The sequence below is a fragment of the Cebus imitator genome, unplaced genomic scaffold (genome assembly GCF_001604975.1).
Source record: "Cebus imitator isolate Cc_AM_T3 unplaced genomic scaffold, Cebus_imitator-1.0 Scaffold37, whole genome shotgun sequence".
NCBI classification, from domain to species: Eukaryota; Metazoa; Chordata; class Mammalia; order Primates; family Cebidae; genus Cebus; species Cebus imitator.
The window spans coordinates 10137252-10164828 of record NW_016107352.1 but is presented as its reverse complement, the minus strand read 5'-3'; the positions used below and the strand labels follow the sequence as shown (position 1 = coordinate 10164828).

The 27577-nt window shown below is 37.1% G+C and overlaps 1 protein-coding gene across 2 annotated transcripts; it reads right to left on the bottom strand.

The window, feature by feature from the left end:
- Positions 1-27112, bottom strand: LOC108301890. 2 transcript variants are annotated; one of them, XM_017525234.2, is made up of 7 exons: positions 26936-27112; positions 15832-16288; positions 13445-13529; positions 12140-12282; positions 10250-10329; positions 3312-3360; positions 1-1393 (listed from the first exon to the last, which is right to left on the bottom strand). In XM_017525234.2, the coding sequence occupies exons 2-7, from the start codon at positions 16132-16134 to the stop codon at positions 1250-1252; spliced, it is 804 nt and encodes a 267-aa protein (XP_017380723.1). In that variant the 5' UTR covers positions 16135-16288; positions 26936-27112; the 3' UTR covers positions 1-1249. The 2 variants fall into 2 exon arrangements, with proteins under 2 accessions (XP_017380723.1, XP_017380724.1); XM_017525235.2 differs by lacking the exon at positions 3312-3360 and having other exon boundaries at positions 1307-1393; positions 26936-27110.
- Between the last annotated feature and the right edge of the window lie 465 nt (positions 27113-27577).

Genomic DNA, 27577 nt, shown 5'->3' with positions numbered 1-27577 from the left:
TTTATTTAATCCAGTATTTGCTGCCTTGATTTTTCTAAAGAGCACATTTCTTTTCATGGATTACACATTCAAATTCCAGGGAACTTAAATTATGCAAAACATCCTTTGGGAAATGATTTAATTTCATTGCCTCATTTTTCCACTTAATGTTGCTTATGTAAACAAAGCTATTAAATACTTACTTGTCTTTATTTCAACAGTTTTCATAGTGAAATTGGAAAGCTGATAGGATAATCCATTCGATAAAACTGGCAGTAGCATTAAATCCTACCCTCCCCTTTTATTAATTTTAAATTATAATCATCAAATTTTGATCAGAAGCAAAGAAGAAATTTCAAGTCATTTGTTTTCTTTCCTTGAAAATATTTTTTAAAAATTTAGAAAATTGTTTTAACATGCTAAAAGAGAGACCTTTCCCTCTAGTTGGAACTATAAATTCTCCAAGCCTGATGATCTTTAAGAAGGACATTTATTATTTCTGTTAGTTGGAGATCTTCTCCCTTGATATACTTGTGTGTCTCAGATAGGTGTCTTAAAGTATATTGAAAAAACTGAAAAATGAACATCCAAATATTGATTTCGATATACCATAAACATACTAAGTAAATGTTGATTGTTTCAGCCTATCCCACCTTGCGTATGTGAATACAAAGGTCATAAATATACTCTTTTTTTTCCCAGAAATAAACAATATCACTAACCATCTGGCATTCTTTGATTCCTGAAATAAAATCTATTTCTAGGAACAATTTAAACTGTAGGAGAACTTCACTGTGTCATGAATTAAACTTTCCTATTTTTTTAAATCTTTGGATGATATCTCCTGAGAAAGTGCCACATTTATATTTGAATGACTTCAGCTCTGGTTGCTATCTTATTGTCTATTTTTTTGAATAAAAATCTTTGATTTTTAACTGTTACTTCCCCACCCAGCATAACAGTCATCCTTTAGTAGAATATATGCTACATCCAAATAATTCTTATTTCCATGAAAGATGCAAACAGTTGCAATCTCTGGCCTTAGAGGGACATGGTGGTCAAAATTAGTAAGCATATTGTTGTTCATTCATCTCACGTTAGCTTTACCTGAGACTGGGGCATCTCTTTAAGCTGGGGTATTAACAGAAAGCACAACATTATCAGCACTCATAGATCTAAGTTTCACAGACTAAATCCAAAGCCTGATGATTGGATTCTGATCCATGTTGTAACAAGGGCATTTCAAATTACGCAACTTTCATTTGTTGTTTTAGCACTTTCTCATGCCTCTGGGAGAGTGTAGATTTCTGTAGAATCCAGGAAGGTGCCAAAATTCATTCCTCACTGGGAAATGCATGGGAGATGAACATTCAGGCCAGAGTTCAGGAAGCCCTATGCTGGTTTGGTCCATCAGCTATTAAAATGAACAAAAGAAAAATGTGTGAGCAGAACTCACTGAATCAACTTCTATAAAGGGTGACTTACTTGATAGATCACTCCTGGGAACAGAAACTTGGCTGCAAATGCTAGATATCATTTGCTTAATCCTCTTATTCACTACAGAAATAATGAAAACCAAGCTTATAAAGGCACGATAACAAAAAAGAATCATGCACATGACTACAACTATGATGTGGAAGTAGAAATATACTCTGTTGGCCAAAGAGTCAAATTCATTTTTCGTATTTATCAGAAAGCAGGCACATTCAACTGAGGGCAAGTACAAGGTGTTGTGAAGCGCCATTTGAATAAGTGATGTTAACATTAAATTCCCAGTGAAAACTTTAGTTTCCCAGCTTATAAAATTATCACAATAATAATAATTATCTCCAATAATAAGAATTATAATACCTGACTAAACATTGCATGGTCAGAAGACAACTGAGTAAGGTTATACCTATGAAAATGATTGCTCATTGCTAAGTTTGATATATAAATGCCAATTAAATGCTGCAAAAATAAGGGCTTCTAAATACATTCTGTTTTACATAATTCAACTTTTCCTTTTCCATTAGTACCAATAAGGTAGAATAGTGCAGGGAAGCATTACAATGAGGCTTCTCACTTAGGTGAGAGGAGGTAGGAGCTCCTTTAGGGAAGGACTACAAGTTTTTAAAGGATGTAGAAATGGGATGTGTTTTCTGTTGTCTTGAAATGGGGAAAACCCTCAAAGCCAACACTAGGATACAGGTACTCCTATGGTCCATTGAAACCAATCCAATAATCCCATAAACTGTTCTTTTTGGAGCCCTCATTCATCATAATTGCATCCTTGCGCCTCCCTAGTTCTTGTTTTCTTACACATTGTTATGTTACTTCCCTGCTATATAAACCCATAGGTTTAGCTGGGTCAGAGAGATGAATTTGAGACTGAGCGCCAATCTCCTTGGCTGCAGCACTGGATTAAAGCCTTCTTTCTTGACAATACTCATTGTCTCAGTGATTGGCTTTCTGTGTGTTGAGCAGCAGGATCTAGAATAAACCCCCGGTGTTTTGGTGACACCATAGAGAAACTGCTAGAAGTCCTATCTTTAAAAGGTGAATAGGACAGACCACCTACTCACAGGCTCTATTCCATCCAAATTAAGGAATTCAACAATTGAACATCTGAAGGCCTTGTTTTTAAAGTAGGCATCATTAACCTTGGGGGAAAGCCCTGAGGAATACCCATTTCTGATTTCTGTGAGAAAAAAACAAAAGATAATCTCTGCAAAGCCAACTCATGGATGCTCAGGATTATCATTTATAAAGATTGAGGGTGCATATGAGAGGAGGAAACCAGCAGGCTTGCTCTAGATGAGTGATTGCTGAGCTACAGAACTGCAGGGCCTATCTGTAGGGCCCCTTAGTACGAGGTGGTTCAGGAGCTCCTGGTAGAGGAGTGGTTTCATGTATGTCCCCAAGAGGTTTTAAGGATGTGCATTTGATCATAGAGCATGCTGCCTACTTTGTATCTAGAGATGAAAAAATGAGTGGCTCACAATGTGAAGGAAAGGAGAAAGGAAAATGGGGGTCTTCTGTACTCAACACCATTTGGTGAGCTGTATAGAGGGTTCTGTAAATACCGTGAATTAATGAAATAGATGAGATCCACTTGTCTTGTGAGTAATCCCACCAATGATAAGATGTCTCTTCTCAGACTGATAAGAGGTAGTGGGCTGAGGGAGGGACTTAGGGTAAGTTGCTGGACTTTGGTTCTCAGAGGACTGTGCTGAATGAGGCCTCCGTCTAGGACAGAGAATAATGCACAAAAACGTCCTCCACAAGCCAGTCACGATTTGGACATCAGCCACACAGAGGATGTCATGGCCGATTACAGTAGTCTCTCTTACCTGAGCTTTTTGCCCCTGTTTCTTCCATTTCTCCTCTGGACACCAACACCTTGGAGATAAAAGGCAGATCAAGAAGCAATGGAGTGTGATTGAGACAAGGTACAGAAAGAGAGAAACAAGAGACAATGTTCTCTTTCCCATATCCTACAGGGCAGGCTTTTGTTGAAAACAGCAAAGAAATTTTGAATTGGATGTGAGATTAGAGTGTTAATTTAGAATGAATGATGCTTGCCTTCTTTTTGAAATTCAAAGCAATTAAAAAGAATCTCACAACCAAAAAAATTATTAAAGTTTTACATACATGTAGAATGTGCATAGATATTAAATAAATATTTCTATGGAGTATCACAAAGTGAATGTATCTATGTAACCAACATCAATGTCAGAAAATATTACGTTTCCAGGACCCAGAAGGCTATTGTACTCCTTCCCCTCAAACCAAGGAAGCCAATTTCCTGATTTCTTACACATTGACAAGAGTTTTCCTTTATATAAATGGAATAATAATACAGCATATACAGATGTGTGTGTGTGTGTGTGTGTGTGTGTATATATATATATATATATATATATATATACATTGTACATATATATGGCACCTGGCTTTAAAAAAACTCCTTGGTATCTTTGTGAGACTCATACCTATTGCTTGCATATAGCAGCATTTTGTTCATTTTTTTTGCTGATTAATCTATTGTGTAAATATGTCACACTTTATGTATCCATTCTATTATTTATCGCCATTGGCCTTGTCTCTAAAGATTATCAAAGATAATTCTGCTGTAAGCATTCCTATGTATATCTTTTAGTGCATACGAATATATATATATATATATATCAGTTTATTTTATAGCATTTAGAATGAAATTTTGTGTCATAAATTATATGGGTGTATACATTGAACTTCAGAATATATTGCAAAATATTTTTCCAAAGTACTTGCCCAGTTCTCCTCTCTCAAGCAGTGTATAGGAGTTCTAATTTCTCCACACCCTTGCCTATAGATATGGTTTGGTTGTATCCCCACCCAAATCTCCTCTTGAATTGCAACTCCCACAATTCCCATGTGTCATGGGAGAAACCCAGTAAGAGGTGATTGAATTATGGGGGCAGGTCTTACCTGTGCTGCCTTAGTAATAATGAATGAGTCTCACCAGATCTGATGGCTTTAAAAGTGGGAATTTCCCTGCACAAGCTCTCTTCTCTTGTCTGCTGCCATGTGAGATATGCCTTTCATCATCCGCCATGATTGTGAGGCCTCCCCAGACATGTCATGCTGTAAGTCCAATAAACCTCTTTCTTTTGTAAATTGCCCAGTCTTGGGTATGTCTTTATCGCCAACATGAAAAAGAACTAATCCAGTAAATTGGTACCAGTAGAGTGGGGCGCTGCTGAACAGATACCTGAAAATGTGGAAGCAACTGTGGAACTGGGTAACAGGCAGGGGTTGAAACAGCGTGGAAGGCTCAGAAGAAGATAGGAAAATGTGCGAACGTTTGGAATTTCCTAGAGACTTGTTGAATGGCTTTGACCAGCATGCTGATAGTGATATAGACAATAAAGCACAGGTTGAAGTGATCTCAGGTGAAAATGAGGAACTTGTTGAAAATTGGAGTAAAGGTGACTCTTGTCATGTTTTAGCAAAGAGACTGGCAGCATTTTGCTACTGCCCTAGAGATTTATGGAACTTTGAACTTGAGAGAGATAATTTAGGGTATCTGGCAGAAGAAATTTCTAAGCAACCAAGCATTTAAGAGTTGACTTGGGTGCTGTTAAAGGTGTTCAGTTTTATAAGGGACACAGCATAAAAGTTCAGAAAATTTGCAGTCTGACACTGCGATAGAAAAGAAAATTCCATTTTCTAAGGAGAAATTCAAGCTGGCTGCAGAAATTTGCATAAGTAATGATGAGCTGAATGTTAAGCCCCAAGACAATGAGAGAAATGTCCCCAGGGTGTCTGAGACCTCTGTGGCAGCCCCTCCCATCACAGACCCAGAGGCCTAGGAGGAAAAAGACCATGGCTTCAGAGGGTGCCAGCCTCAAGCCATGGCAGCTTCCACATGGTGTTGAGCCTGCGAATGCACAGAAGTCAAGAATTGAGGTTTGGGAACCGCTGGCTAGATTTCAGAAGATGTAGGGAAACATCTGGGTGCCCAAGCAGAGATTTGCTGTAGGGATAGGGTCCTCATGGAGAACCTCTGTTAGGGCAGTGCAGAAGGGAAATGCAGAGTGGGAGCTCCCACACAGAGTCACTACTGGGGCACCACCTATTGGAGCTGTGAGAAGAGGGTCACTGTTCTCCAGACACTAGAATGGTAGACTCACTCTCAGCTGGCACTGTGCACCCGAAAAAGCCACAGACACTTCACACCAGCCCATGAGGGCAGCTGGGAGGGAGGCTGTACCCTGCACAGCCACAGGGACAGGACTCCCCAAATCCATGGGAACCCACCTCTTGCATCAGTCTGACTGGTACGTGAGACATGGAGACAAAGGACATCATTTTGAAGCTTTAAAGTTTGACTGTTGCGTTGGATTTCAGACTTGCATGGGGTCTATGGCCCCCTTGTTTTGGCCAATTTCTCCCATTTGGAACTGCTGTATTAATCCAATGCCTGTACCCCATTTTATCTAGGAAATAACTGATTTGCATTTGATTTGACAGCCTCATAGGCAGAAGGGACTTGCTTTGTTTCAGATGAGATGTTGGACTGTGGACTTTTGAGTTAATGCTGAAAGGAGTTAAAACTTTGGGAGAGTGTTGGGAAGGCATGATTGGTTTTGAAATGTGAGGACATGATATTTGGGAGGGGCCAGAGGTGGAATGATATGATTTGGCTGTGTCATCACCCAAATCTCATCCTGAATTCCCACATGTTGTGGGAGGGACCCAGTGGGAGGTAACTGAATCATGGAGACAGGTCTTTTCCATGCTTTTCTACTGATAGCAAATGGGTCTCATGAGATCTGATGGCTTTTAAAAACAAGAGTTTCCCTGCACAAGTTCTTTTCTGGCCTGCTGCTATCCACATAAGATATGATTTACTCATCCTTGCCTTCCGCCATGATTATGAGGTCTCCCAAGCTATGTGGAACTGTAAGTCCAATAAATCTCTTTCTTTTATAAATTGCCCAGTCTCAGTTATGTCTTAATCAGCAGCATGAAAACGAATGAATAATCCTATGCTTCTGGTTGTCTATCTTTTTATTTTAGCTATTTTGGTGGCTGTGCAACAGAATTCCATTGTGCATCTTACTGCATATTTCTCTGATTACTTGTGAAGCCATTTTCATGTTTTGTCATTTAGAGATTTTCTTGTATGAAATCCCTGTTTCCTTCCTTTTTCTTTCCTTCCCTTCCTCTCTTTCTTTGAGGCAGAGTCTTGCTCTGTCACCCAGGCTGGAATGCAGCAGAAGAAACACTGCAGCCTCAACTTTCTGGGCTCAAAGTAATTCTCCTGCCTCAGCCTCTCATGTAGCTGGGACCACAGGTGTGTACCACCACACCTGGCTAATTTTTAAAATTTTTTGTAGAGTCAGGGTTTCCCAATGTTGTCCATGCTGATCTCAAACTCCTGGCTTCAAGAGTTCCTCCCACTTTGGCCGATCAGTGTTGGAATTACAGAAGTGAGCCACCATGCCTGGCCTCCTGTTATTTTCCATTGGATTATATGCCTATTTCTTATTTACATGAGTTCTTTATATATCATTAATACAAACAATTTTCTTGCTTAAATGAATAGCAAATATTTTCTCTCTAAGCTCTCTGTCTGCCTTTTCACTCTCCTAATGATGTTTTTTGATGGAAGTTTGTAGTTTGAATGTTCAAGTAGAACATTCAATAATTTTTTCTTAACAGATAGTGCTTTTGTAGTTCTTTTTAATATATCATTTAATCATCTAAATGTATTCCAGAAATGTCATTATTTTTCCTTTCACATTTAGATCTACAATCCACATGAATTTATTTCTTTATGCACAATGTGAAATAGAAGTCATATTTATTTCTTATTCTGAATTTTCATGGCTGAACATATCTTAAATTACAGATTATTTTTAAATTGAGTTACATAACTTTTTCATAGTTGAATGTGCATTTAAATTATACAAAAGACAGGGCTAGTACAAATGAAGTGTTGAAAATCTATAGGTTCTGCCAAAGTTGTTCTCAAGATGAGGGGAGGGAGATCCAACACAGCATAATTAAAATTCATGATTTGAGAAAAATAAAGCCATTTTATTTAAACCTTCATGGGAATCTGTTTGCTAAATACATTAAATAATAAGAGGAACTATGACTTCAGATGAAAACATTTCTATTGTGAGAAGCCTGTGAAATGTTGAGGTAGATTTGTTTCTGAAGTATACTTCCTAGTGACACCTATGAAGGTTGAAGTTTTCAAAAAAAGATAGAGGCCATGAATTCACAGTGCTACAGGCAGCAGTAGTGATCTATGATTTTCTGCAACCACTTTAAGAAACTTTTAGTGACTGGGTCCGGTGGTTCATGCCTGTAATCCCAGCACTTTGGAAGGCTGAGGTGGGTTGATCACCTGAGGTCTGGAGTTCAAGGCCAGCCTGGCCAACGTGGTGATGCCCTGTCTCTACTAAAAATACAAAAATTAGGCAAGTGTGGTGGCGGGTGCCTGTAATCCCAGCTACTCGGGAGGCTGAGCCAGGAGAATTGCTTGAATCTTGGAGGCAGAGGTTGCAGTGAGCTGAGATCATACCACCGCCCTCCAGCCTGGGTGATAGAGCAAGACTCCATCTCAAAAAAGAAAAAACAACCTTCAAAAAAGAAACTTTTGGTGATGGACCACCATGCCATTTTCTTCTATGTTGAGACACCAATAACTAAGCTCTAGTACATCAACTATATAGGAGAAGCTCCCACTATGCTACACGAATCAATAATTTTATGCCCAAATGGCAGGATGTTTGCATTTTAAGACAACCATTTTGTAAACTTTGTCAGAACAAGTCTACATCTCAAATCATTAGTTGGATGATTTCATACTTACCACTTAAAGCAAATTCTTGCCCATGTGGAGACAGCTTTCTGGCCACCTATCTACTCTTTTTTCATCTGTCATGTGGTTCTCTTGGAGATAGCTATCTGCCGACTGTTCACTCTGTGTAGTCCCTCATACAAATCCAAAGACTAATCTTACTGAGTAGCCTCTCTTTCTCAGATTTCATAAAGCTCTTGACTTTATTAGTCCCTAGACATTTTATATATTTTATTTTGCACACAAAAAAATGCATGGTTTTGAATTGTTGCTCATAAAATACTTAGGTAGCAATTACTAAGTGTCATGTGCCATGTTCCAAGTGTTTCACATATACAAACTTTGACTATTCATGGCAATACAGGAGTTAAGAGGAAATTACTTAGGCAGATGGGTTATGGAAGTCCTTGGTAAGGTTTGTCTTTTTAATGAAAAGCAGTCCCAAATCATTTTCTAACAAAAAGCAGCTGCAGACACAAACAAGCAAGCTGGACACTGGCACCAGTGAATGCTGGCAGAAAATAACTACCAGAGACTAAGCATTTTCAAAATGGCGGCTCCCTCTTCCCTTCCCTTTACCAGCCACATGTATAGTAAAGAACAGACAAGGTGGTGCTGGTCAAGTGGAGAGTCTATTTGCATAATAAAGTTAGGGTGGGGTGGCCAGCCTTCCCATAGCTGTGTAAATGTGACATCTGATTAAAGCAATCTGTGGGATCTGTGTAAATCACACACCGCCTCCTCTAGCCTGCCTATAAAATCTGCTGCAGTAGGCCTGCCTTCCTGTTTTACTGACGTTTCTCTTTCTCTCTGGCAAGGGGCTGCTCTCCTCTCTCCTTTAGTCTTTCTATTAAATTTTCTGCTCCTTAATCCACCCACATGTGTCCGTGCCCTGAATTCTTTCTCAGCGTGAGACAACAAACCACGGGTAATTCCCCAGACAATGCAGCTGTTCACTAGTAACTCTACAGAGTTGGTACTATTATTACTCATCTTCTACAGATGAGAAAACTGAGCCACAGGCAATATGTTACTTTTCTATGGTCATGCAAGGCCATATCTCTCTCTCTCTCTCTCTCTCTATATATATATATATATATATTTTTTTTTTGAGACGGAGTTTCACTCATGTTACCCAGGCTGGAGTGCAATGGCACGATCTCAGCTCACCGCACCCTCCGCCTCCTGGGTTCAGGCAATTCTCCTGCCTCAGCCTCCTGAGTAGCTGGGATTACAGGCACGCACCACCATGCCCAGCTAATTTTTTGTATTTATTTTTAGTAGAGACGGGGTTTCACCATGTTGACCAGGATGGTCTTGATCTCTTGACCTCGTGATCCACCCGCCTCGGCCTCCCAAAGTGCTGGGATTACAGGCTTGAGCCACCGCGCCCGGCCTGCCATATCTCTATATTATCATTCACAATAATAGTAATAATTGAATCAAGAAGATATGAGGGACTGTGCCGGCAGTTTATATATGTCATCTTATTTAATTCTCCAAAAACCTGAGAAAATAGGCTCAGAAAATTTAAGCAAATCATCCAGGATCACAAATTGTAGGTATTACTCTTAATTTGAACTCATTTCATCAAACTCAAAGCCTAAACTCTATCTATGACATTAATCTATCCTCCCCCCCACTTCTCAGAGATGACATTGACATGTGAATAAAGAGAGCTGTGAGAGGTGATTATGCACCTAGAAAACAGGTTGCAATGAAATTCTCAAATAATAATAATTTGATAAAGGGACTGGATTCTTTTAGGCTCCACTTAAAACAGTTAAGCACCATGCAACTACTTCACCTATAGTTCCTCTGACAGTAGAGCATTTATATGATAAAATGTTTTATTAAAACAGAAATTGAGTAGTAATGTTAAAGAGTTAATAAAAGTATTTAACAACAAATCCTAATTTTTTTGCCCACCTGCTCTTGCATATCTTTGTAAACTTTTCTTCCACACGATCCATAAATGCACTGTATGCATCACGCCGCCTTCTATGTCTCTGAAGGAAGATGGTACGAAGGAAGTGAGTAAAAGCAGACAGACATGTATTAACTTTAATTGTTTATTTGTTAAAATTTGCTATTTAATAGTCTTTGCTTTAAATGTGTATGTGTAATCCAGATTCACACCTTGTTCTGCTTAGACATAAAGGGCTTAAAACATCCTTATGTGACTAGGGCAGAATTTCAGCCAGGGTAAAATTATGTGCTCCAACATTTTATTTTTATGATTGTATCACAGAGCTGACTTTTCAGGCCTTCTCATGTGAGTATCATTCACTGAACTTCTGGTGATTCCCAATTATATAAGAGGAAATTTGGGGAAAATTTCTTACAATATTTAAGCCTTCATAAAACAAAAATAAAACTCTAAGCCCTCCACCCCCCAACCAAATGAATGGCCCCCTTTCATGAGTGAGGGGACACAAAGAAACCTGAAAAGAAAGTTCAGACTCTGATGGGAAGAAAAGGTGGGACATGGCTCATTACACCCTCCTCCCTTTGGAATTCAGGCACAACTCACCAGCATAACATTAAAACAGAGACCTTAAGACTGACAAACAACTCTTTGTAGCAATAAGATACACATTTCAACCTGACTCTAGTGTAGCATTACATGACAAATAGCAGGCTCTGAAGGAAATAAAAGTATTTTACCCCCAAATGTACTATGTTTTGGCATATTTCAAAATGGCCCTGCAAAGCTATCGCTCTTTTGCAGACAGTCTCGTATCTTTTAAGGTCTGATAAGACCTTCACATCTATTGTTTCTGAAGCCTGCTACCTGGAGTCTTTGACTTCATGACAAGAACCTTGGCTTCCACAATCCCCACTCTTCACCTTAACTCAAGCTTACTTAACCCCTCTAGACAAAGCTAACTCTTTCAACCAGTTGCCAATCGGAGAATCTTTGAATCTGAGGTAGGAGGTGGGACTCAACTCCAGACCAGATGGAAGACTAGTTGAAGCAGGGAAGAGGCATTGAAAGCATCTCTCCAAGAGACAGCCCCACCAGTGTCATGACCGTTGACCATTGCTGTGGCAGGATCCAGAAGGTACCACCACTTTTCTAGGAATTTCTGGATAACCCACCCCTTAATTTGCATGTAATTAAAAGTGGGTGTAAATATGACTGCAGAAGTGCCCCTGAGCTGCTACATGGGGATTGTGCATATGGGGTATCTATGCTTCTGCTGCTTATGCACACTGCCGCTTGAATAAAAGATGCCATCTTACACCACAGGCCTGCCCTTGAATTCTTTCTTGGATGAAGCCATGAACCTTCCCAGCCTATGCCCCAGTTTTTGGGCTTGTCTGCCCTGCTTCACATGTACTTACGACCTGGAAGCCTCCAAGATTCGAAGTGTCCTGCATTCCCAGGCCAAACCAATGTACACCTTATATATATTGATTTATATCTTTGCCTATAACTTGTCTCCCTAAAATGTATAAAATCATACTGTAAAAGAACCACCTTAAGCCAAATGTTCTCAGGACCTCCTGAGACTGTTACAGGTCATGATCATCAATTTGACTCTGAAAAAATCTCTTCAACTATTTTACAGAGTTTGGCTTTTTCATCAACACATTATTCCACTATACCAATTCTATTTGTAATAAGAAAAGAAAATCCAAAATTTTAGATAATCCACTATTTGCATTTAAAAAAAAAGCAGAGACTATATGCTTTATTTTCAAAGACATAAGTATATTTTACACTGCAAGGAATAAAAAACTCCTGCACTAAAGCAATTGTTGACAACAGTGCTGGAAGCATTTCCCAACAGCTGCAGAGAAAGTCAAACTCACTGTATATGAAGCAGATCTAACAGGCCATGGGTGTTTCGTCAGAATTAGTTTTGAATCCCAGGTGCATTCACGACCCTTGTGGGTGATAAATTTTTCTGTAGTGTTCTTCTGTTTATCATCTTTCAGTAAATGGCATCCCTGTACTAGAGATATGAAGACAAATGAAAAGCTTAGCAATGACACATGTATTTGTTCATGATGTATCTCAGGTGTATCATTTTTGGAGATCAGGACCCAGAAGGGGTAAGTTGCTGAATAATTTATAGATATAAATCTAAAAAAAACTTTTCTTATTTTTTCTCCACTTCCAAATCCAAACTCCACTTCCAAACTCCACTTCCAATCCCATCATTTATTTCTGTGGATGTGTCTTTCTAAAGTATCTCCTTTTGGATGGTATATTTCACATTTACATTCTACCTTAGGTTTTACTTAAAATATTTTTAAGCTTGAGGGCCTTATAAAGTATCTTTGGCATTTTCTACCAAAATGAGTTACACATAGCATATACTAGGAAAGTTGACATGTTCCATTTTAATTACACACCTAGATGACACTTTTATAACACATGTTAAAATTTGTACATTATTTTAAAATAAATTATTGTAGTTTTATAGGTATGAAATTATTTGCTCATTTTGAAAAAGAGGAAATAAATTGTTACTGTGAACTCACTAGTTAGAGACAATCACTGTTAACATTTTGTTTGAATTTATATATAATTATAATATATAAATATAGCATTCAGATATTATCCATCCTAATCCAAATAAGAAATGCTGAATAATACAAATTAACTCTGAATTAACACTTAACAAATGGCACTATAACAGTAATAATAGCATGCCTGTTTGTATGTTATTTCCATGTGCTTTTTAATACATTACTAAGTGCCTTTAGCACATTTAAGGCTCACATTAATTCTATGATGTAGATATAGTTGTTATCATCTGCATCTTCAGCTGGGGAAACCAATAGATAGACAGTTTAGGTGATTTAGGGCAGTAAAGCCAAGATTCAGAGTTGCACAGCATGGCTCTAGAGTTTATTCTCTTAAGCATTACAGTCCATTTATTCTCTATACATGACACATTGGGTCACAAAAAGAATCTTTAATAATATATTAACAGTTGTGGTAGCAAAGTAAATGTATTGTTGCAAATAATCAAAACGGCATTTAAAAATTTACCATATTATTAAAGGTGATGATAAAATCCACCTGTTTAGTTATAAGCTTTTACAGTTCTACTAATATATAATGCAGAGTTTATTTTTTGCAATATTCATAACATCATAACAGCTTACCTGTACTTAAGGATTGTGACTTAAATTTTAATCCAAAGGGGTCCTTTTCATAAGTTGTCTTAAAATTGGGTAAACCAGGTTGGTACTAGATATGTAAAGAAAAGATTGCAATATTACCAATACATACATTGTTTCTTATTGTAGTTGGAATTTGATTTTTCCTAATAGTAAATATTTCCTTGGCAAAATGTAATTTTGACAATTTTGTTGTGGCATTCAAATGTAGTATTTAAAGCTTGTTTATGAAAATTTGAAAGAATAATCTGAGATTTAAATAGTGTACAGACAATTCATTTTGTGGTGGGGAGGAGTACTTCAATTACCCTTTTGTGAATAGATCAGAAATATTATCTTAAACAGTGTGGAATTAAGGGAGCCTGTTCAAAATTTGACAACTTAATCCTAAACTTGATCTTAATTTATGACACATAGAATTGCATATTATTTTTCTGGAGCTGAACTTACTTCAGCAATGTAGCAAAAATATTGAACAAAGCTAAATAATTTGTCAAACTTGGAATGGAGTTACTATTTTTTTTTTTACATATAAGCTATAAACAAAATAGCATTTTTAGTGGTTTAAGTGAACCAATTTTAACTGAAATAGAATTTGTAGACTCCATGAACTGATCAAATAAAACATCACAAAGGTCTCTACGCAAAAGCTAAGTAAATGTGACATGAAACAGTGAGGGTACCAAGCAGAAGTTAAACAGGATTCTATTCTTAATGCATCACCTGCCACAAGCATATAGAACAATATTAAAAGTTCCAAAGAAGGAGATTCTCTAATACGAGATTTTTGAGTCTTAATTGAATACAACACGAAACCAAGTTCCTTTCAAAAAGCTTTCATTGAGGTTTAATTAGTGACAATACTGACATCTGGTGGTTACATAATTTATAACACTCTGCCTCCAATTGACTCATTTATAGAAACAAGTTAATTCTGCTAAAATAAAAATATCCCCCATTCCTTTTGTAAGTCTGTGGTTAGTAAATTACTTATTTTTAAAATATATTTATTTTGAGACAGAGTCGCTTTGTCGCCCAGGTTGGAGTGTAGTGGCGTGATTTCGATTCACTGCAACCTCTGCCTCCGGGGTTCAAGTGATTCTCCTGCCTCAGCCTCTTAAGTAGCTGAGATTATAGGTGCATGCAACCATGCCTGGCTGCCTGGCTAATTTTTTTATTTTTGGTAGAGACAGAGTTTCACCATGTTGGTCAGGCTGGTCTTGAACGCCTGACCTCATGATCTGCCTACCTCGACATCCCAAAGTGCTGGAATTACTGGCATCAGCCACCATGACTAGCTTACTAAAGTATGTAAATAAACCAGTAACATTGAATATTTAAATGACCTTCCTCATCTCCAAAAGGTAACATGTTATTTACTATGAATCAAAGTATTTAGCTGCCCTGAATACATAAAGAGAGTTATTGACTATGGCTCCCTGGATTTTCCAAATTTTCTCCTAATGGCTCATAGAGTTGACATTAATTGAATACCTCAACATTTCAAATTCTGTTGTGCTTTGCATGTGTTCATTCATAACTTAAAATAACCACATAAAATATGTAGCATTGTTAACCCACATTATAAATAATGAAAAAGGCTTAGTATCTTGTCCAAAGTTATTAGAAAGTAAAAGAACAGGGATACTCTGATCTCAGAAGTCATGCTCTTAACTACTATTCTATACCTTCCCACTGGAATACATTTATTCTTTTATCTCACTATTTCTAGATCCTGTACTATTAGTTCTAATGCATCTTTGCCTAGCAAGAGTCATTTTATGTGCTAAATTAGAAAACTAAGAATGTAATATATTCACATTTTAGTGGAATCATATTTTGCATAAATCATGTTTGACCTTATTTGCATCTCCATATTCTTCATCACCCTTTTAAATTCTAAATCTAATTATTGCCCATATATTATTTAAATTATTAATCATCCAAAAGATTCATTAAAGTAATAGAGTATCCCTTCTTAACTATTTTCATTCATTCATTAATTTACACCACACATTTATTTTATTATTTCTAGATTATAAACTCCTGGCATCTGATGTCTGTTCTCCAATCAGATCTAAACCCAATTTGTTCTCTTGAAACCTAAGAAAGTCCACATCAAAATTGGCCACTCGACCTGGCAGATAAAACCTCATCAGAAACAATCAAGTTCTTACTCTCTTTTCTATCATTTATTGCTAAATCTTAATTGCGTTGTTCTGTGAGAAAAAAAAAAAAGATGCATCCTTATACACATTATATCACCTTTTTTTCCATATGCAAAAGTTTTTCTCATTAAGAAATGAATGAAATATAATACATAGTTCCCCTTATCTATATTAAAGTATTTTTATTCAAATTCTCTGTTGTACCTGTCGAAAATCATGTGGTTTGGGATTGACATATACACCCTTTGGATATTGTCCACTCTTCACAAACATTAACTTTGCTTTTGATGAATCCAGATGTGGAAATGTAGTGATAAATTTAGGAGTTATGGCCTTCTTAGGATGATTCCTTATGCTAGGTAAGTGAAGCATTATATCTGGAAAACTGCTTTTTTTCCTCCTTTTTTCTTCCTTAAGGGGTTTGGATGGTCTTTCTGGAATTCTCAAGGAGGTATACAGTTTGTAGTTAAAATCAGGTGGCTTTATTTCCCATACATTAACTTTCATTTTACATTGTGGAGGTTGCAGAACATTTTTTTTTCCATTTGGAGTTGAGATCCTGTCGTGAAGAACATTGCAGCCTCTTTGCAATATCCCTATCTCTTGTGCCTCTCTGAGACTCACAGTACATTATGTGGAGGGCGTTTTCACATGGAGGAATCTGCAATAGACATGGAAATAGGTGAAGCTTGTCACTATAGCAATGGTGTATTCAACATTTTCTCTCCAAGCAAAGTTAATCTTTGAAAGATTTTTGAAGCAGGAAAAAGCTCAGAAATGTCAGGAAATGTGGATGGAGGAGAAGGAGAAAAGTATCATTGCTGCAAATGTTTATTCAGAACCTTTGTCACAGCAGTCACTGCACTAGGGCTGGTCATTTTTTAAGTGATTGACATAAAATCCATATCCTTGAGTAACTGAAATGCTACTTAAAAGACAAACATAAAAACCAAAAATAAAACCTGTGTAATAGGATAGATATTACAAGTATTATGAGAAGCAAGGAGATTTGTCAGCTAGCTTTATCAGGAAAATAGATGTGATGTCAAAAGCTGTCATTTGGATTGATCTTGAAAGGTAAGTAGAAACATTCCAGGTGGTAAAGGAAGGCGGTAATGTTTCACCTAGAAATAGAAAGTATGTGAAATTCATCATCACCTATTTTTAGGATACCTGTAACTGCCTAAACCATCACAAGTACCTTGTAATTATTGCTATTGAAAGTTATAAATGAGAATCATGGATTTGCTTTTTGCTGACTAGCTAACCAGTGACAAGGAAATCATTATTACCCTTCTCAGATTTCATGACATTATCAATATGTTACTGGATGATTCAATTAGTTCAAAGTCTCCTTGGAAAGGCTAATTACCAATTAAAATATATTTGGTGAAGTAGAAATAGTACAACAATGCTGGTTCCTGGGAAATAAAGACCTGAGGTGAGGATGAATTTCCTTGTCTTGTGCTATAATTTTGTGTTGTTTCATTATAGCATCAAAATAGAAGGTCAAAATTCTACATGCTAGTTTTCAATATACTAAAGTTGTAAGTGAAGGGAAACTACTGCGAATGAAAGGAAACTACGCTTCAGATATGTTGAAAATGTCCATTTTCAAAAATTTATAACATTTTTCAATGATGGATTGTTTTCCAAATACTAGTGTACATATTTTTATTTTAAAATGGGATATGCTATACTGAAAGAAAAGCAAGAAGCATGTAAAAGGCGCATAGCTTCTCTGTGATGAGACAGTGAAAAATGGTATAATGGGAAAAACTAGAAAAATTAGTTGGAGTTATATTATTAAAAGTCTTTTATGCCACACTAAAAAGTTTTAAACTCATCAAAGAGACAAAAGGGAACAAATAAAAAATTACAACAGGGAAATAGTTAGCAAGTTATTTGTATTTTGGAAAGACCACGTGGTAGCAGTATGGAGAACAGCCTCACAATAAAAAGTGAAACCTAAGGCAAAGAAAAAAAAAGAAAAAAAAATCCCAAACCCAACATAGCAACAATTTAGATGAGAGATAGTTAAAAACCTAAACAAAAATGCAGCATGAAGATGAGAAAGGGAGGTTGTTCTCATGAGCTACTTAGCAAATCTAAAATCTTGGGCTTTGTTTCAAATATATTGCAGTTTATTAACCACAATAGGGAATAAAGGAGAAGAAACAGTTTACGGAAGAAGGTCAGGTAATGAGTAGATTTCAATAAAATGTAAATTTCATACTAATCATAGAAAAAAAATGAAAAAGGAAAAGGCACACAAAAAAATTTTAAAAAACATAGAAAGCAACAAAAAAAAAAAGAAAAAGAAAAAGGAATCAAAGTTTATCACTACAGAAAACAACCAAGCCACAAAGATAAGAAGGGAATAAAGAAAGAAAGATATACAAAACAACCAGAAAACAATTAACAAAGTCAGAGTATATCTTCAAGTGTCAATAATAACTTTCAATGTAAACAAGTTAATTTCCTCAATTAAAAAATATAGACTGAATGGATTTAAAAAAGACTCAATTACATGCTTCCTGCAAGAACTTCACTTGTAAAGACACACATAGACTGAACGTGAAGGGATGGAAAATGATATTCCAAGCAAATGGAAACCAAAAGTAAGCAGAAGTCACTATGCTTATTTCAGATAAAATAGATTTTAAAAAATATAAAAAGAGACAAAGAAGGCCTTTACATAATGATAAAGAAGTATATTAAGCAAGAGAATATAACAATAGCAAATAGATGTGCACCCAGCACTGGAGCACCCAAATATATAAAACAAATTTTTATTTTATCTAAAGGGAGAGATAGACAGCAATACAATAATAGTAAGGGACACCAAAACACCACTTTGAGAAATGAACAGAACTTCTAGACAAAATCAATGAAGTATCAAAGTTAAACTGCACTCTAAAGCAAATAAACCTAATAGACATTTACAGAACATTCCACCCAGCAGCTAACAGAATATATGTTCTTCTCATTTACAAATATAACTCTTTCCAGGATAGATCATATGTTAGGCCACAAAGCAAGTCTAAACAAATTTTTGAAAGATTAAAAACATATCAAGTATCTTTTCTGACTACAGTGGAATAAAACCAGAAATCAGTAACAGAAGGAACTTTGGAAACTATACAAATACCTGGACATTAAGCATCACGCTCTTGAACAACAAATGAGTCAAAGAAAAAATTAAATTTCTTGAAACAAATGAAAGTGGAAATACAACCAAAACCTATGAGATACAGCAACAGCAGTTCTAAGGAGGTGTTTTACAGCAATAAACATCTTCATCAAGAAACTAGATGAAGAAACCTGTCTCAAATGTAGAGACAGGTTCAAGATGCTGACTAGAGGTATCAGGCACTTGCCTTCTCCAGACAGAAGAAACAAAACTTAACCAAATAGATAATCACACTTCAGATAGAACATCTAGTAGCGAACACTGGAGGTTAAGAGACATCACAGGAAATACTTGAGACACAGAAGGAGAAGAAACCAAATGGCCAGCTTGGCCAAGATTGTCTGGGAGCCCATAGGAGGTCATTATTGCAGAGAAAGAGTAAATGGAAGACCCTCATTGGCTTACATCCTTACTGTGGACTGTTGCAATCCTAACCATGGGAGAGATCCTCCACTCACATTAGGTCTAAGACTAGTGTGGATGTTGATCTGGAGACCCAGTGAAGGCACTGTACCAGATAGAAAATGTACTGGGTTGCACTCACCCTTGAGACCTAAGTGGCTGCTGCATAGCACCATTGTGAGAGCCTAGTCATCACCACTCTGGATCCTGCTCTGGGAACAACAGCTCTCATATCTCCACATCCTAGGAACCTCTGTTTATATACCCTGGTGTTCACCCAGAGGGCTACAGAGGCACAACACTGGCTGAGCCCATAGATGCTTGGGTTCTCCAGTACTTTTGTCCCACAGAGTGCTATTCCTTGGAAAAAAAACAATGGTGCAGCACACCAACGAGGCAACCACTGGGAACAAAGAAAGCCAAATTACAGAGCTGGAGAGCTTTCTGTCTGGGGCTTTGATAAGTGCCTTCACCTCTAACTGTGTCACATACTGTGCTTGGGTTCACAGTCAGAGAGTGGGATCTTTTCCCCTGCCCCTGCACAGTGCTATAGCAGTTGCTGCCAGTGGGAGCCAAGGCAAGCAGGCCTGAGAGTTGTCTGACTGGGGCTGGAAGGAGTGACCACATCCCTGCTGGCAGAATTGCCTCTGTGCTGGGACTTAAGCATAGAGAATGGGATCTTTTTCTTCCTCACATTCTGCTGCTGCTGCAGCTGCCCATCCAGGGGCTGGATGGGCAAGAGAGGGCTGCTTGTCTGGGGCTGTGAGTTGTGACCATGCTCCCACTAGCAGTGTGGCCTGTGTTAAAGCTGGCTCACAGAGGGTGGGGTTCTTTCTCACGTCTGTTTGGTGCTGTTGCTGCTGCTGCCTCCAAGGGCAGGTAAGCCTGAGAGCTGCATGTCTGGGCTGTGAGTGGTGACCCTGCTCCTCTGGCAGTGTGGTTATGTGCTCTGGCACCCAATAGAGGGTGGGATCCTCATCTCCACTCTCTGCAAAATGCTGAAGTCACTCCGGCAGCAGGGAGCTGAAACAAGTGCAGCCTAGAACTGGAGACTCCCTGTGCCAATCCTGCCCATACCAACAGCATAGTTTCTGTGCTCTAGGGAACATCTGAAAATCAGGCTCCTCACACTCACCACTACAGTCACTGCTGCTACCAGAGATTACAAGCAGCTCTCAGGCTCTGGGTTCACTTCCCAGAGCCTGGGCGCTGCTTGTAGGAGACTGCTGATAGCAACCTACCCATACCAACAGCAGGGACACTGTGCTTTCTAGCACGAACCCTATGATCAGGTATCCATACCAACCATCACATATTGTCTCAGCTTGCCTACTACAGCCTATCCCCCTGCACACCATCAGGAGCCTGAGGACAGACACTCCAGATTGGCATCACATCTCTGAGCCTGAGCACACCACCCAAGGACTTGGTGATTTTTCTATCCATTCCAACACTTATACCATCTATTCACTCTCCCTAGGAACCTGAAGATGGGCCCACCCACCTTACTGCCAGCACTAAAAACACATGTGTCATCTAGGAGCTTGGGGAGGGATCTGCCCAGCCAATCCCAGCCACTGCCAACACCAGTATGCACTGCTCAGGAATAAGAGGGTCATCTTGCCACTGCTACTGCCATAGACCATGCTGTCTGCACAGGGGCCTAAAAACCAGTCCACCCACCTGGCCCACCACTGCCATTACCACCATCTGGGCAAGATACGTGGAGGCCTGATAAATGGCCCAACTGGATAACTAACACCAGTGCCAGCATACACCCCCCAGGGGGCTAAAGGACAGGTACACTCAGACCATTGCTGCAACCACTTGGCCCTGAAGACGGACTTACTAGCAATCTCTCTTCCCAGAAAATCTCCACCAGAGCCTCCACTAATGACCACACCCCAAGTCACTGAGGAAATCACAGATACCACTAACATTGTTTGTAGGCAAAGAAACCATATAGAGACTATACTAGCGCACACATTCAGAATCAAAACCAAATGCCCCAGCCAACATCATAGATAAATAATTGGAAAAAGTCCTAAGCTACAAAAGAAAATTCAAAAAATTCAAAGAAAAAATAGATGCATAGATATGTAAGGACACAGAAAACATGAAAGAGCAAGAAATATGACACTTCTCAAGGAATAAAATAATTCTCCAGCAACAGATCTCGATCAAAGAAATTTCACAAAAATCCCAGAAACCTGAAACTATAAAACTTCTAGAAAAAAACACTGGGAAAACTCCTTAGGACATTGGTTTGGGCAAAGATTTTATGGCTAAAACCCCAAAAGCATAGCCAACAAAACCAAAAATAGACAAATGGGACTATGTTCAACTAAAAGGCTCTGTACAGCAAAATAAACAAAGTAATGAGATAATCTATAGAATAGAAGAAAATATGTGCAAACTAATCATCCAGCAGAAAACTAATATTCAACATATACAAGGAACTTAAGCAACTCAACAGCAAAAAACCCAAACAATACTATTAAAAAGTGGGCAAAGTACATGAATAAAAAGTTCTGAAAAGAAGGCATACAAATGAGCAACAAATATATGAAAACTTGCTCTTAATCACTAATCATCATAGAAATGCAAATCAAAATCACCACAGTTAGAATGGCTATTATCCGAAAGACAACAAGTAACATATGTTGTCAAGGGTGTAGAAAAAAGGAGACTATGTATACATTGTTGTGAGAATGAGTACAGTTACTAGAGAATGAAGATTTTTCAAAAAACTAAAAACGGAACTACTATATTATCCAGCAATCCCACTGTGAAATATTTAGCCAATGGAAAACACGTTTGAGACAATCGTGGGCAACATGGTGAGACTCTGTCTCTACAAAAAGTACAAAAATTAACTAGGCATGGTGTCATGTGTCTGTCCTCTCAGTTACTCCTGAGACTGAGTTAAAAGGATCTTCTGAGTCTCAGGAGATTGGGGCTGCAGTGAGCCATGATCCTGCCACTGTTGGATCGTGACCCAGCCTGGGTGACAGAGTAAGATCCTGTTTCAAAAAAAAAAATACCAAAAATAATTAGCAAAGATATAAAATCCAGTTGTACCCATCAATTGAACACTGGAAAATGTGTATACACACACAACAGAATACCAATCAACCACAAAACAAAGAATAAAATCTTGTATCTCTCTTTTTTTTTTTTTTTTTTGAGTTTTGCTCTTGTTGCCCCAGCTGGAGTGCAATGGCACAGTTTCTGCTTCCTGCAACTTCTGCCTCCTGGGTTCAAACTATTCTTATACCTCAGCCTTCCAAGTAACTGGGATTACAGGTGCCCATCACAGCTAGTTTTTGTATTTTTGTATTTTTAGTAGAGATGAGGTTTCACCATGCTGGTCAGACTGGTCTCGAAATTCTGACCTCAGGTGATCCACCCACCTCAGCCTCCCAAAGTGCTGGAATTACAGGCATGAGCCACCGCGCCCTGCCAAAATTCTGTCTTTTGCAGTAACATGGATGGAGATAGAGAGGTTATTATGTTAAGCAAAATAAGCCAGGCACGGAAAGATGAACACTGCATGTTCTCACTCATGTGTAGTAGTTAAAAAGCTTGATCACATAGAGAATAGAATGATGAATATTAGAGACTGGGAAGAGTAGATGGGTGAGGGGGGTTATGAGGGTAAGCTGGTTAATAGATAAGAACATATGGTAAGATGGAAGAAATAAATTCTAACGTTTCATAGCAGATTAGGTTGACTATAGTCAGCAACAATATTTAGTATATTTAATCAAAACAGGTTTACATGTTGACCCTTATGGATTAACTAGAATAAATCTGTACAGGTTAAAATTTTATTTAGGACCAAATAGATAAGGACCAGTACATATGCAGGTTCTCTCAAAACAGTAATTCCTAGTTCTATTGTAAGACTTTTCCAAAGCAAAAATCTAATTACTGAAATAATTCAAAAATTCTAATTTGTAGAGAAAAACAATTGTCCTAGAGGGTCAAACCATACAATGTCACACCCGAACACTAGTCTTAAGTCATCTTCCCACATTCATATAGTTTCAAAACATGGTAAGTATCCTCCTTATTGAAAAATATTAAGGGACCTAATATAAAAAAAAAATCTTAGAAACACCATCCTTTAGTTCAGCTGTCCCCAACCTTTTTGGCACCAGCAAGTGGTTTTGTGGAAGACAACTTTTCCTCAGACTGAGGAGGGGTGGGTGGTGGTTTCAGAACAATTCAAGTGCATTAAATTTACTGTGCACTTTATTTCTATTATTATTACCATGCAATGTATAATGAAATAATTATACAAGTCACCATAATGTAGAATCAGTGGGAGCCTTGAGCTTGTTTTCCTACAACCAGACTGTCCCATCTAGGGGTGATGGGAGACTGTGACAGATCAGCAGACATTAAATTCTCATAAGGAGCACACAACCTAGACCCCCCACATGTGCAGTTCACAATAGGGCTCACACTTCTATGAGGCTCTACTGCCACCACTGATCTGACAGGAGGTGGAGCTCAAATGGTAATGTGAGCGATGGGGAGTGGCTGTAAATATGGATGAAGCTTTGCTCTCTGGCCCGCCATGCACCTCCTGCTGTGTGGCCTGGTTTGGATTGGGGACCTCTGCTTTAGTTAACATACCCTTAAAATTTATGTTAACACTAGTTTCACCCTGATTTAGTCCACACATGCCAATACACAAACTATCGAAGTACATGGAGCAACGCGTATTTGTATTTTTGCAACTCTTCCACATGTATGATATAGAAATGAAAATAAATTTTTTCTTCTAATATAACCATTTTTTCAAATAGGTTAGTTTCCTTATATAGCATTTTCTTATATTTAACACATAAGCAACATGAATTGCTTTTTTTCCATTGAAATGCTGCCTTGTGACGTCCTTAATGAGTACAACTTAAAAAAAAAAATCTTAGAAATTTACACCATTCCTCAAAAATAAGCTTATTTCATTTTCAGTTTTAGTTACTTATGCCTGCCTATAAAAGATCTCAAATGACTGAGCCCTAAAGCCAGATTCATTCCCACATATACTAAACCTGTTATCTGAAGGGAAGTCATAAGATCACTGAATGTCCTGTCACAAAACAAAATGACTCTCAAAAATTAACATGAGTTTTTTACTTAGAATTCTCAGTCAGTTCATGTCAGTTGATTGTCTTTTAATAGTAGTCATACAAAAAGTCATACAGACCATACATTGTTTCAAAGAAGCAGGAGAACTTAGCACAAAGTAGATGGTGAGATTAAAATTAACTTTTGATCAAAGAAGGGAGTGAGTACTTATATAGAAGTAACATTTTAACTTACATAAAAATGCTTAACTTTCACAAAACCCACGGCCTGAAAAGACAGTCTGGTAATTCAAGATTTGCAGAAACTATGCCCAAAACCCATGGTATTTGGGAAAACTGGAAAGTTTTCTACAAGCAACAGTTTTAAAAATATAACTTTATTCTACTAGCAATTACACATTAACATACATGCACTAATTAAAAATACACTACAACCATGTCTGGAAATGAAGTTTAACATCTTCTAAATGGATTTTGCCCCTATTTACTATATAATGTAGCTGTTACTACTGCACAAGAACAGTTACTGATAATGTTTAATTCCTTTAAACAAAGATACAGAGATTTTCTCCCTCAAAACAAATTTTCAACATCAAAACCTATGCTGATAAAAATTTAAAACTTTCAGCAGTCTAAATATGACAGATGAGAACTTCACAAACTTCTGATATGCTCTCTACTTTCTAAATATGTCAACCTTGCTATGTAATGTAGAATCCATCAGCCATATTTTCATCTCTCTCTCATCACTGGATGGCTTTTTCTTAGTGCTGGTCTCAGGGTTGTCTGTTTTCTTCATTGCTCGCTCCATTGTGCTGTGGTAATTACTGTTCTGAGTATCAGATCTTCCACTTAGAGTCCTTGCATCCACTCCTTTTCCAACTTTTTGTTTGTCACTTTCTTCCCTTAATCTTTGATTTTGTTTGCTTCCTCATATTGTCTTCGTTCAGCAAGAGATTTATTCAGCACTGGTGTGATTATGGAATCTCCTTCACCAACCAAAAGCATGTTCTTAAACTTGTTATACAACATTGTAGACTTTTCCACGATAGGCTGACAAACTTGGGATCACTGTATTTTTTCAGTGCCATAATCATCACTGTTTCTGAGCTGGTTGCATTGTGATCTGAAGTGAAGCAAGTACATTCAAGGCCTCAATATACTATGCCACATTTTAAAAGAGAATAAATGTGTTTCAGTTCTGCATGCTACCTTATTTTGTCCTTATATTATGAATTTATTAATACATATTATCCTCTTGAATAATATGTATGTAAAATTAAGCTTCTATTATGTATAAATCATAGAATCACAAATGTATTTGTAGTTCCCAGGCAGAAATAAATCAACTGGGAGGTCCAGTTGAATAATTGAAGACTGTCATAGAATAGTGCACCATAATCTTCATTTTACATGGAAAAAAATAAAGCATAGAAAAATCCAAAGTTATGAAATATATGATTGATAAATTAAGGAAAAAATAAATTAGTGATAGTCTCATTTAAAGATTTAATAGTAAATGTTGCTTTTATAAAATCTATATTTTGTCCAAGACGTTTCATTGAAAATAAAAGAATGATTTTATCTGCATTCAATAAGCAGAGTTATTCTCCACCTAAGATAGTATATTTTATACCTCAAGGTTCAGTTTAAATGCTGCCTCCAATCACCGGCATTTTCAGATCTCCATATAGGCTTCATGTTTTCTTTTTCTGAATACAACAATGGAACTCAAATCTACGTTTTGACTTGTACCTGGATAATTTATTTATGTCAACCCCTAATTAGATTATTAGGACAAAGATTTCTATCTCTACAAACTCTATGCATAGTTCTGCATGTTTTAGGTAGAGCTGTGTGAAATTGTCATTCAACCATTTTCAACCTTACCAAAATGCAAATTTTATATAGTTCAATCACTATAACTATGTTTGCCAAATTGTGAAATTTATATTCACCTTCTGAAAATTGTTTCTAAAACAGAAACATCTAATCATATTTTTGTCTAAATATAGAAAAACTTCATCATATTAGTGACAATACAAAAAACATTCATTTGAATTTCTTCCTCAAATATTTTCTCCAGGAAAGTTATTAAATATTTTTGTTATCTGCTTTTATAATTTGCTAATAAAAAAAGAAACAGATTTCTTTAGTTAGTAAATATATGCAAATTTAAAGTTCCTTTGCTTACATACCTGAGTTTAATTTTATGACGTTATATTTGGGAGGTAGATAGGTAGAGACAGATAGGAAAATAAATAATAGATACAGATACTCTTGATATCTTAATGTTGTCAACATAAAAAAATGTAATATAATATGCTATCATGCTCACAGTAAAATTCTTAGACCACAAATTCATGCATATTTGTAAAACTTATATAAAGGGAATCTCAGCACTGTCTTTTAGCAGGGCTTTCTTTTTCTTACATTCCTTTCATAATTTCTTATTTATTTATTATATCATGGATAAATGAATTGCTTTACTCATAGGTGAATTCATTTTATATACCTTAACTTATAAAACATATAGGCTCCAAAGATCTAGTCAGTTTGACAACCAGAAAAATTCAAAATGAAAACAAAAGGCAGGAACATTCATTTCACTTACCATTTGAAAGATAGCTTTTCATAAATGTTTCAGAGTAATATATCTCAGCAAATCTTTTCTGTAAATCCAAGAGAGACTAACAGTTTTTAGTGGAAACGTTATCCATTGCTTTACAAAAGAAGCCAAAGTATATTTAAGTTTTACTCATCTGGGTTGCTAAGAAACCGAATTAATTTTCTACAGAGCTCAAGTCAGAGTAGAAAAAGAAAAGTAAAACTAGGGCCTCTGGTTGTTGCCTAAAACCTAGCAACAAAGCAATAAATCTCAGCCTTTTATTTCCAAAGTTGAAAAGCAGCACAGTAACAAGCTCAATACTCAGTAAATACACAGAAAGAGAGCATATGAATAATTGAACTCCAATCCAGTTTTACAAAGTAAGTCTTGACAACTCACCTTTTGTAATTGTTTAGTAATCTGCTTTATAACATATATGAATTTGACATTTGACATAATACATGATTCTGAGAGGCAGTTTTCAACTTGGGTTTAAGAAGTTTGAGTTAATTTCTTCAAAGGACATTTTTTAAAACAAATGAAGATTACAAGTTCTTCCTTCCAATCTATGGCTCAACCTACTGATTATTGTAACATAATTTTCTTTTTGTTTCCTTTTTCTTTTTTTCAGAAACATACTTGCTCTGT

Coding starts and splice junctions, on each gene's coding strand:
- LOC108301890 (XM_017525234.2), bottom strand. CDS start 16,134: ATGAAAGTTAATGTATGGGAAATAAAGCCACCTGATTTTAACTACAAA. Junction 10,330..12,139: donor TTAGATCTGCTTCATATACA/GTGAGTTTGACT, acceptor ATCTTCCTTCAG/AGACATAGAAGGCGGCGTGA. Junction 1,394..3,311: donor AACAGGGGCAAAAAGCTCAG/GTAAGAGAGACT, acceptor TCATTTTAATAG/CTGATGGACCAAACCAGCAT.